General features: G+C 34.9%; 1 protein-coding gene across 1 annotated transcript in view; it reads left to right on the top strand.

Annotated features, from left to right (window-relative positions):
• Positions 1-12,690, top strand: part of LOC107557397 (EMAP like 6) — a 60,344-nt gene that overhangs the window by 28,082 nt on the left and 19,572 nt on the right. Inside the window, exons 8-20 of the mRNA XM_016240804.1 lie at positions 1,739-1,948; positions 2,031-2,198; positions 3,533-3,639; positions 3,829-3,929; positions 5,580-5,766; positions 5,963-6,068; positions 6,874-6,967; positions 7,054-7,154; positions 7,522-7,724; positions 9,339-9,450; positions 11,121-11,248; positions 11,355-11,496; positions 11,570-11,722. Coding sequence (XP_016096290.1) covers positions 1,739-1,948; positions 2,031-2,198; positions 3,533-3,639; positions 3,829-3,929; positions 5,580-5,766; positions 5,963-6,068; positions 6,874-6,967; positions 7,054-7,154; positions 7,522-7,724; positions 9,339-9,450; positions 11,121-11,248; positions 11,355-11,496; positions 11,570-11,722 — 1,812 coding nt within the window. The remainder of the gene's footprint in view (positions 1-1,738; positions 1,949-2,030; positions 2,199-3,532; positions 3,640-3,828; positions 3,930-5,579; positions 5,767-5,962; positions 6,069-6,873; positions 6,968-7,053; positions 7,155-7,521; positions 7,725-9,338; positions 9,451-11,120; positions 11,249-11,354; positions 11,497-11,569; positions 11,723-12,690) is intronic.

Below are 12,690 nucleotides of genomic sequence, written 5' to 3'. Positions count from 1 at the left end.
TTGGAGACCCCTGCTGTATATGACATACAAAAAGAAAATCCACACCAAAGATCTCTCCTTTTTGAAAATCCTTGTCCAGTAATCAGCAAATAAATGACATACTTTACTTTAGGGTCAGCCTTATTTTATGAATCATGTCATGCTAATAATTTACCTAACTGTTGTTGTGTTATTAGCCGGTTAGCCGGTACCGAAGGAGGAAGCCAAAGGAATCCACTGGATGACGTGGACCTGCGTTCTCGGACCGGAGGTCAACGGAACAACGGAATCATATTCCAACGTCAACGACATCAATTCTGTGGACGCAAACTACAGCAGTGCAGTGCTGGTGACGGGCGACGACTTCGGCCTCGTCAAACTCTTCCGATTCCCTTGTCTTAAAAAAGGTCAGCTTGGTTTTGTGTCATCGGTTTCTGTGTGATCAGTGCTGAACAAACCAGTGTGCGCTAACAAATGTGATTCTTTCAGCTGCCAAATTCAAGAAATACATCGGCCACTCTGCCCATGTGACCAATGTGCGCTGGTCACATGACCTGCAGTGGGTTCTGAGCACAGGTGGAGCCGATCACTCTGTCTTCCAGTGGAGGTTTCTGCCGGAGGGAGTCATGAATGGAGTTCTGGAGCCGCTGCTGCAAGGTGATTCAATCCACCGATCCAGGGTTTCCATCATCAAATCAATTTAATTAAATAAGTACATCGAGGGAAGAGCGGCACGGTGTTCATTTACACGTGTTCAGAGTGGCTCGATTCACAGGCAATGCTGCTGGAGAAAGATTATTCTACAGGCTGCCAATTAAAACCTTTTTCAGAAGGGTAAAGTGTGCCATTTTTAGTTAAGTTGGATGATAAAATACTTATTCCAGTTTATTGTGGGACATGAAAACCTGTTCGGAAATGGTCCGTATTTATGCATTACTGAAATTACTGGGTTTTCACAATCATGAAGCGAAAAAAATTTTAAAAAAACTGCAATTTTATCCTCTCGTTGCTGGAAAATGTAGCGATTCAGTATTTAAACTGTTATTAATAAAAGTCGTGGGGCAGCGTTGACAAGTTTCTTTTCTCCTGGATGTGTGAGCTGTGCGATCTACGATATGTGTGTGTGTGTGTGTGTGTGTGTGTGTGTGTGTGTGTGAGTATGAAGCCAGACTAACAGATGTGGATAATGCAATTGTAGCTTGGATTCGTCTAGCACATCCATTCAAAAGCTTTTTAGCAGCGCAGTAATATAGAACGGTAATTAAAGGCTCTAATGCACACCAGTATATGTGTGTGTATTGTAGGAGCTAGACGACGTATGACGACGTGTGACGGCATAGTAGTGGTGTCCCAATTCTTAGGGGAATATTTTCAGGGAAGGGGTATAAAATAGAATTGGGATTGGGCCAAAATCAGCCTATATCAAAAACCCATCACATGCGTTGAACCACTATATAATGCTATTATAATACTATATAAGAGCCTAGGCTAAGGCTATATACCTGTCCCCATCCCCCTCTCCCCTGCCCAGCCGGTCCGCGAGAATTTTTTCCAAACGTAATCGGTCCGTGGTGTAAAAAAGGTTGGAGACCCCTGCTGTATATGACATACAAAAAGAAAATCCACACCAAAGATCTCTCCTTTTTGAAAATCCTTGTCCAGTAATCAGCAAATAAATGACATACTTTACTTTAGGGTCAGCCTTATTTTATGAATCATGTCATGCTAATAATTTACCTAACTGTTGTTGTGTTATTAGCCGGTAAATTCATGCCGAAGGAGGAAGCCAAAGGAATCCACTGGATGACGTGGACCTGCGTTCTCGGACCGGAGGTCAACGGAATCTGGCCTAAATATTCCAACGTCAACGACATCAATTCTGTGGACGCAAACTACAGCAGTGCAGTGCTGGTGACGGGCGACGACTTCGGCCTCGTCAAACTCTTCCGATTCCCTTGTCTTAAAAAAGGTCAGCTTGGTTTTGTGTCATCGGTTTCTGTGTGATCAGTGCTGAACAAACCAGTGTGCGCTAACAAATGTGATTCTTTCAGCTGCCAAATTCAAGAAATACATCGGCCACTCTGCCCATGTGACCAATGTGCGCTGGTCACATGACCTGCAGTGGGTTCTGAGCACAGGTGGAGCCGATCACTCTGTCTTCCAGTGGAGGTTTCTGCCGGAGGGAGTCATGAATGGAGTTCTGGAGCCGCTGCTGCAAGGTGATTCAATCCACCGATCCAGGGTTTCCATCATCAAATCAATTTAATTAAATAAGTACATCGAGGGAAGAGCGGCACGGTGTTCATTTACACGTGTTCAGAGTGGCTCGATTCACAGGCAATGCTGCTGGAGAAAGATTATTCTACAGGCTGCCAATTAAAACCTTTTTCAGAAGGGTAAAGTGTGCCATTTTTAGTTAAGTTGGATGATAAAATACTTATTCCAGTTTATTGTGGGACATGAAAACCTGTTCGGAAATGGTCCGTATTTATGCATTACTGAAATTACTGGGTTTTCACAATCATGAAGCGTATGGAAATGTCGGAATTTTAAATTGTGAAGAATTAATTAAGAATTTAAGACGTTGTAGTTTTGTAACTTAAATTAAAATGAATTGCATAATATATATTATCATTTTAATATCTAGAATTTATAAATAATGGATTCATTCTGTAAATATATTTTTATTTATTTTTATATATATATATATATATATAGTAAATATATTTATACATATATATACAGTATATATATATAGGAAAACTATAACTCCTATAGTAACATTTTTTTAAATATAATATATAAATTATATAGATAATATGAATGCATAATATAATATACAATGTACATTTTTTAATGGATTATTTATAATTAATGGATTCATTCTGTAAATATAAAATCATATAATACATCATAAATATATGTAATTACAAATGATATATTAAGAATTCAAAAATGTATTCTAATATATAAATATAAATTATATAGATAATATTAGGCCAAAAAATGTTAGAAATTATTTTTTTATTATTTTACAGGACAATTGTACTATACAACAATAATATGTTTATATAGGCATTTTATAATTAGTTAAAACAAAATAATAATATAAAATAAATAACACATTAAATATATATTAATATATAATTTATGTAAATATTAATATACAATTGATATAAATATAAAATAATAATAAAAGTCATATTTATATGCAGCCCTATATATAAATAATTAAAAAATAAAAACAATCAAAATTAAACACTTACTAAAAATTATTAAATATTTTATCTGCTTACTTGCATGTTGTGACAACATCAGAGAACTGTGAAAATGCAAATGCGTTATTAAATTATTGAAATATTAAATTAAAATCTCAAAGGTTCTTTAAGTGAATATTTTCTATCCAAAGAGTTTGGCTGACAAAAAAAGTTTTGGAACCCCTGTACTGAATAGAAATGAGAATAGAGGTTTTAATATTACGTATTATTTTTATATTTGAATTTTGGACTATATAGTGAAAGCAGAAAGTCTGATAATGTTTTCCCGTTCACAGATAGCTACGCTGACTCTAACAGTGGCGAATCTGACTCCGACCTCTCCGACGTTCCCGAGCTGGACTCAGACATTGAACAGGAAGCCCAGATCAACTACGAGCGTCAGGCAAGAGACCCAAGTTCCCAAACTGAGAGGGTTTTATGTGACAGACGTGCTCGGCTGCTTTCATCCTGTTCCTCTCATTAATTTCACAGCTGATTGGCTAGTTGCTGTTGGCCTTTATGCTTTTTCTGAATCTCTGAATGTGTCTCTAGTGGATTTCTCATTTCTCATCTTCTCCTAAACACCCCTCAGGTGTATAAGGAAGATCTTCCTCAGCTCAAGAAGAAACTGGCTGGATCTCTGAAGAGGCAGAAAGCGCCAGACGAGGGGCTGCGCCTGCAGTTTGTCCACGGGTAAATTATGCATTTGAAATGAACACAGTGTGTCTCAATGTCTGTGACCCTGAATATATAGAATTGTAGAACAGTTCTTTCTGGTTCTCGAATCTGATTGGCTGAGAGGAGTGTGATATTCTAGTGATAACAGCACTCCAACCGTTTGTATCACTCCGCTTGCAGTATTTCTCACAGCGAGTGTCATGGCAGACGCCCAAATCCACTATTAACTTAATAAATAATACTGTTTTTGTGTCACGGACTGTAGTTTTAAGAGTTTTTAGGCGAGAATATACTTGTTTAGATTTCAAATATGCGGTTTGTTAATAAACGAGGGGCTGCGCCTGCAGTTTGTCCACGGGTAAATTATGCATTTGAAATGAACACAGTGTGTCTCAATGTCTGTGACCCTGAATATATAGAATTTTAGAACCGTTCTTTCTGGTTCTCGAATCTGATTGGCTAAGAGCAGTGTGATATTGTAGTGATAACAGCACTCCAACCGTTTGTATCACTCCGCTTGCAGTATTTCTCACAGCGAGTGTCATGGCAGACGCCCAAATCCACTATTAACTTAATAAATAATACTGTTTTTGTGTCACGGACTGTAGTTTTAAGAGTTTTTAGGCGAGAATATACTTGTTTAGATTTCAAATATGCGGTTTGTTAATAAAGATAAAGTCTATTTGAAAGTTTGCTGCTATGTTTTGGGAGATGTGAGCTCCAGGGCGTCAGCGGCCGATCAGCGCTCATGAACCCGCCGAGAGCAGCCTCACCTCGGCCAGAGCTTCTGGAATTAGCTGCTGGCTCTGATGTCTCTATAGTGGTTAAACATGAGATTTAATTCGTTTAGGGTGAATCTAACGGGCAGACTTCTATTATTTGTTCAGAGCAAATAGTTTTGGCTGAGAGCAACGTCTCATGACGTTATATTTTATATAAATGAGCGCTGCCTTTGTAGTTGATTTGTTCAATTTTACCACCATTAGACGGAATATATATATATATATATATATATATATATATATATATATATATATGTATATATATATATATATATATATATATATGTATATATATATATGTATATATATATAATTATTTAAAAATCATATATATATATATATATGATTTTTAAATTATTTTATATTTACAGAATTAATCCATTAATTGTAAATGTATAACTATTTAAACCTATAACATTTTCCTATTTTATCTCACAATTTTTTCTCACAAAATATATCTTATATCTTCTAGTTTGGTCTTTATAACTTGATTTAACTCTACAATTGTGAGTTTGTCAGTTTGTCAAGAGAGAATGACGAGTTGTTTTTTCTTATCAGAATTGTGAGATATAATCTCGGAATTGCGAGAAATAGGTCCGAATTTTGAAATATAAACTCAAAATGATCTTTTGTACTCTTTTATTCCATGGCTTCCACAGACTGCTACTTTAAAACTGTAATTTTCTGCCACCAGAAAAAAAGTCATCACTGTTTGCAAACACCGAAATTGGTCTATATTTACAGAATGATTCCATTAAAATGTCAAATTAGATAAATGTTAACAAAAATGTACAAAGTTAAACATATTTCATTATTGGTGTAATGTGCTAACTTTCAGACAGGTATAAATATTTGAAATTTTTTTTATTCTGTTTATCCTCAGGTACAGGGGCTACGACTGCAGGAATAATCTGTTCTACACTCAGGCCGGTGAGGTGGTGTATCATGTGGCGGCTGTGGCTGTGGTGTATAACAGACAGCAGCACACGCAGCGCTTTTACATCGGTCATGACGACGATATCCTGAGCCTCACTGTGCATCCGCTCAAAGATTATGTGGCCACCGGACAGGTGAGAGATTAACTAAACAACACGGCTGAAACTGTTGTCCACGAATCATACTTCAAACCGGATCGGATCACATTTAATTGATTTTTTTCCTAAACAGATTTCTATCAGATATGCCGAACAGTCAGATTTGAGCCGTCTCTGCAAGGCATGATAATAAAATAAATGCGGAGTATGCATATGTTTGTGTGTATGTCAGGTGGGTCGAGATCCGGCCGTCCATGTGTGGGACACCCAGACACTCAAGTGTTTATCTCTGCTGAAGGGTCAACATCAGCGCGGGGTTTGTGCTCTGGAGTTCACAGGTCAGACCCTGACATACATTTTACATATAAACCAGCTGAGAAACTTGAGATTTGGTTAAAATTATTGTTAAATGGTCATTTTCCCATTAACTTTTTTTTTGCATTGCATTGAATATTCTAACAAAATTCCCTGGTTTCAAGCAAAGTAATCAAATGCACCTGCATTAATGTTTATTTTAATCCTACTTTTATAATTTTTTTTTAGTTTTTTAAATTTTTTAAATTAATAATTATTAAAATTAATTGTAATTTTTATATATGTATATATATATATATAGTATAGAAATACGATAAAATATAAAAAAACTATTTTGTTGTAATTGTCATGGAAGCATTTCTCATTTTTATTTAGTTTAACTTGATGCTCTAAAATAAGTAAAACTTAAATAGAAATGAATAAAAACTATATAGACATATTTATAAACATAAATTTGTATTATATTTATAAATATAAAATTGTAACTAAAAGGAAAATAGAAAAATAAAAAATTTAAAATATTAACAAAAACTATAACAGTATCTCAATTATATTGAAATAACACTGCATTTTATCTACATCAGCTGAGAAAGTTGAGATTTGAGTTAAAATTAATGTTAAATTTTTTTCCCCATAAACCTATTTCAGAGCTTACTCATGTTTTAATAATTGGATTGAAGCATTGAGTATTCTGACAAAATTGCCTTGTTTTTAAGCAAAGTAACCAAATGCATCTCCATTAATGTTTCCAGAATCTTATTTTTATCCAATGTGCAATTTTAAAACATTGCTGTGTCATATTCTCTTATTTCACTTTCTCAAATCCAGCGGATGGCAAGAGTTTAGTGTCTGTGGGAATCGATGAAGACCACTCCCTAGTCATCTGGGACTGGAAAAAAGGCGAAAAACTGGCCAAATCCAGGTAAAACCAAACCTTTTTAATGGTAAAGAGTATGTAGAGCGAGCTGAATCGCTCTCAAATGACGTCTGTCTCTCTCTTTACCATAGAGGACATAAAGATAAGATCTTTGTGGTCAAAGGAAACCCGTTCCGCATGGACAAACTGCTGACGGTGGGAATGAAACACATCAAGTTCTGGCTGCATACAGGTAGAGACAGAAGATTCATATGTGAATGCATCCTAAATCGCAGCAGTAACACTTGCTTTTTAACTTAGGATGTTTGTTACATGTGCAGACGTTCGTTTCACTGAAATATTTCAAGCATAAGCTCTCGCCCGTATCTCTCACGAGAACATGACTGTGAGGAGAATCTGCCACATCATATTGAGCCGTCATAAGCTGATATGACTGTTTTGTCAACTTTTCCATCAGCGCTCCATATTTTACCAATTAAATGTGAGCAAGAGCTTTTAAATGTGAGCAGATGCTCCAGTAACTGAATTACTAATGCATCCGATGCTTTCTCCTCTGGATAAATTAAAAGCACTTGCTCAGTGTTTATATTTCAATACAGGAGGAGGTTTAACATTTAAAAGAGGCATTTTCGGAAATCTCGGCAAGCATGAGACCATGATGTCCGCCTGCTATGGACGCTCGGAGGACCTGGTGTTTTCTGGGGCGACGACGGGTGACGTGTACATCTGGAAAGACACGACGCTCATGAAGAGCATCAAAGCTCACGACGGACCCGTGTTTGCCATGTGCTCTCTGGACAAGGTGATTGCGTTTGCCACAGTTATATACTAGGGATCAGTGTTGGGGGTAATATATTACAAGTAACGCGAGTTGCGTAATCAGATTACTTTTTTCAAGTAACTAGTAAAGTAACGCATTACTTTTTAATTTACAAGAGTATATCTGAGTTACTTTTTCAAATGAGTAACGCAAGTAACTTTTTTTTTTCAATGTATTAATTGACAGCTCTCCTGTCCCCATGCTGAGAGAAATCAGAAGAAAATATATAATTTTTTATTTGAAAAACAAACAAGCAAGCCCTGTCCAGATTTCAAAAGTAACGCAAAAGTAACGTAACGCATTACTTTCCATAAAATGTAACTAAGTAACGTAATTAGTTACTTTTTTATGGAGTAACGCAATATTGTAATGCATTACTTTTAAAAGTAACTTTCCCCAACACTGCTAGGGATGTGCCACGATTTTCAAATATTCGATTAGTTGATTTAATTCTAGAATATCGAATAGGTTGTGCGATTATTGTCTTAAAAAATCTCCACATGTTTTCCGTGCTGATGCGGTGGTGACGCGTTCATGTAAGCAGAGGTTGGCGCTGCCAATAACACACCTAAAAGCTGTCAAAGACAACAGAAGAACACATTGTTTCACGCGCACACTGTAGACTTGCGTGGCATTAAAAAAAGACTTGCGTAGCATATAACGCTTACAGTAACTTGGGACGATGTCAAATAAGAGTTCTGTGCCGACCACAAACACGCCCGACTGGGTTAGAGGTGTGGCTGAATCTGTATTCAGAAAGGCACGGAAAACAAATAAGGCGATCTACGGAGCCACTAAAGGGACATGGTTAGCCGCTTGCTTGCCTGTTACATTACAGTACATAACATTTCACTTACCACATAAACAGAGTAAGGAGAGCTGACTGATAGGATGATGGCGAATGATTTGCAGATCCTGAGCAGCACTGACAAACACCTAATCTTGTAAAATGTGTGGTACGTACTGCCGAGTACTTTCTCGAATCTCGAAAGTGAAAGTAAAAAAACAAGCGTGCGTTCAAAAGCGATTTCAATGCCTCGCATATTAATAACGGCTCCCTGATTCCCGCAGTTTATATACAGTATAATTGCCCAAAGATATCATTGAAGTAACGTATATTTTTCTTCCCATCTCGTATCTATTCTCTTTAGGGTTTCCATTTTTTGAAATGGAAATATCTTAGCCTTATGAACAGTTGATTTATGCTAATAGACGGAGAGTTATGTTAATAAGTGCCATCATTCGGTTATGTTTATTATATTAATGTTTCAGCACGTTACAATCATTATATGGCTTGAGTTAAGGTAGCCTATCTTCTAAATTAAACAGTTTATTATACAGATTGAAAGCGTGAATCCCATCTCTCTCCCTCTCTCTCAGTTTATGGGTGTTTGTGCGTGCATGCAGGGGAGGTGTGCGATTTTCGAATAATAATCTAATAATACCCAGCGATTTTCTAATATTATTTTTGCTTGTAATGCCCATCCCTATTATATACAGAGTACTTGGCATCCTGCTTAGTCTGTGCATTAAATATAGTTCAACAGTAGGTAAAAATGTATTTCTTAGCTGTTAATGGTGTGTTGTGACCTGAAGGGTTTTGTGACGGGGGGTAAAGATGGAGTTGTTGAGCTGTGGGACGACATGTTCGAGAGATGTCTGAAGACGTATGCTATCAAGAGGGCGGCGCTCTCGCCTTCATCTAAGGGTGATTATAAATCCTCAAAACAGACATTTTTTTTAATTAAATTAATGTACTATATTGTGTTTCAATAATATTTCATGGTACTAGACAATATTTACTTCAAAATAATATTTATTTATATATAAAATAATAATATGTAAATATAAATTTTTGAAAAAACAATTAATGTTTTTTATTAATGCAGTGTTGTTTTAATGAAATTTGTTTCAATAATATTTAATATTTTGTATTGTGAGGGGATTTCATGGTACTAGACAATATTTACCTCTAAAAAATATGTATTTCTATATCAAATAAAAATATGTAAATATAAATATTAGAAAAAACTATTAATATTATTTTTAATTAATGCAGTGTTTTTTTTAATGAAATGATTGTATTATATTTTTTCAATAATATTTATTATTTAATTTTTTGTATTTAATGATACTAGGCAGTATTCACCTCTAAAACACAATTTATTCCTATATAAAATAATACAAATTTTAATAAAATAATGCATATTATTTTCAACTAATACATTGTTTATGTGTTAAGGTAATACAGTGTTTAATTTTGTTTAACGAATGTACTATATTTTGTTTCAGTAATATTATTTAGTATTTTGAGGGGATTTAATGGTACTACAAATTTTACACTTTCAATATAACAATGCAAATATTAGAAAAACAATTCATATTTTCAATAATTAAAGTGTTTGTTAAATTAATAGTGTTCAGAGTTTTTTTTAATGAAACAAATGTGCTGTATTTTGTTTTAATGATATTTATGATTTAATATTTTGTATTATCAGGGGATTACATGGGACTAGACAATATTCACCTCTAAATTATTCACTATTTCTAATAGAAAAATAATTCATATTTTAATGAATACACTTTTTCTGTTAAATTAATAGTGTTTAACTTTTTATTGAAATAAATGTACTATGTTGTTTCAATAATATTTTTTACTTTTTTAGGGATTTCATAGTACTAGACAATATTTGCCTCTAAATAATACACTATTTCTATACAAAAAATAAATAAAAAATAGTGCATATGATTTTCAATGAATACAGTGTTTAATTTAAAAGGCAGGCAAATTGGTGCCATCTCTGGACCACAAAACCAGTCATAAAGGTCAATTCCTCCAAATTGAGATTTATGGATCATCTCAAAGCTGAATGAATAAGCTTTCCATTGATGTATGGTTTGTTATGATAGGAAAGATGTCAAAATACTGACAAAATCATCTTTAAAGTTGTCCAAATGAAGTTCTTAGCAATGCATATTACTAATCAAAAATTAAGTTTTGATATATTTACGGTAGGAAATTTACAAAATATCTTCATGGAACATGACCTTTACTTAATATCCTAATGATTTTTGGCATAAAAGAAAAATTGATAATTTTGACCCATACAATGTTTTTTTAGCTATTGCTACAAATATACCCCAGCGACTTAACACTGCTTTTGTGCTCCAGGGTCACATATATTCAGACACTATCAAGGACTACTTCATCATGGCACCCCAAAAATGACTCTGTATTTCCCATTCAGTTTCTATGGTGGTCATTACTGTCAAAAGTCACCAAGTTTCATACCATTCCTATGAAGTAAAAATTAAAAAAATGGAAATGACCACAGACCACCAGACTTACTTTATTGTTCTTCTGTTTTTATTTCTTAGGGCTGCTGTTGGAGGACAACCCGTCCATCAAAGCGATCACTCTGGGACACGGACACATTCTGGTCGGCACCAAAAACGGAGAGATCCTGGAGATCGACAAGAGCGGCCCCATGACTTTACTCGTACAGGTGTGTGTCACTCTCAAATATACAGCTGCAAATACAGATGCAGAGTAAAAAGATAGAAGGTCAGGCTGCTCAACTAGTTCAAGTCTGTGTTTGACGTGTGTTTTAGGGTCATATGGAGGGGGAAGTTTGGGGCCTCGCTGCTCATCCACTGCTGCCCATCTGTGCCACTGTGAGTGACGACAAAACGCTGCGGATCTGGGAGCTTTCGGCCAACCATCGAATGGTGGCCGTCCGGAAACTTAAGAGAGGTAATCTTCTGCCACATTTGAAAGGTCTCCGATTCAGAATCACAGACGGTTTTGCTGTCGTGTGTGTTTGTAGGTGGTCGATGCTGTGCCTTCTCGCCAGACGGAAAAGCCTTAGCGGTGGGTCTAAACGATGGCTGCTTCCTGGTGGTGAATGCAGACACGCTGGAAGACATGGTGACCTTTCACCACAGGAAGGAGATCATCTCTGACATCAGGTTCTCTCAAGGTAATCAACTGGCATGGGTGGCAGTTTTAGATATTAATATATCTATACATACATACATACATATATATATATATATATATATATATATATATATATATATACACAAATTACCAAATTATCTTTTGCAGGGTTGCAGGGTAGCCAAAATTGATGTACGATTTAATTTGATTAATGAATTGGTGCATCATGTAATTAATTAGATAAAAAAAATTTAAAAAGTGCTTGATTTAATTTTATATATATATATATATATATATATATATATATATAAACATACATTTATAATAATACAAAAATCTAATTGTATATATACATTTGTATAATTGTAAAATATATTTGCAGTATTATGTGTATAAATTTATATATTAGTATTAATAATTGAGTGTTAATTTTAGTATAATAAACAAATGAATATTAAATGTATTTCATTTTGTACAAATGTCATAAAATTTTTTATATATATATGTGTATATATATATATATATATATACAGTGGGTACGGAAAGTATTCAGACCCCCTTAAATTTTTCACTCTTTGTTATATTGCAGCCATTTGCTAAAATCATTTAAGTTAATTTTTTTCCTCATTAATGTACACACAGCACCCCATATTGACAGAAAAACACAGAATTGTTGACATTTTTGCAGATTTATTAAAAAAGAAAAACTGAAATATCACATGGTCCTAAGTATTCAGACCCTTTGCTGTGACACTCATATATTTAACTCAGGGGCTGTCCGTTTCTTCTGATCATCCTTGAGATGGTTCTACACCTTCATTTGAGTCCAGCTGTGTTTGATTATACTGATTGGACTTGATTAGGAAAGCCACACACCTGTCTATATAAGACCTTACAGCTCACAGTGCATGTCAGAGCAAATGAGAATCATGAGGTCAAACGAACTGCCTGAAGAGCTCAGAGACAGAAATGTGGCAAGGCACAGATCTGGCCAAGGTTAAAAAAAAA

This window comes from Sinocyclocheilus grahami, unplaced genomic scaffold, assembly GCF_001515645.1.
Source record: "Sinocyclocheilus grahami isolate Dianchi unplaced genomic scaffold, SAMN03320097.WGS_v1.1 scaffold601.1, whole genome shotgun sequence".
Lineage (NCBI taxonomy): Eukaryota > Metazoa > Chordata > Actinopteri > Cypriniformes > Cyprinidae > Sinocyclocheilus > Sinocyclocheilus grahami.
This window is presented reverse-complemented; position numbering and strand designations above follow the sequence as displayed.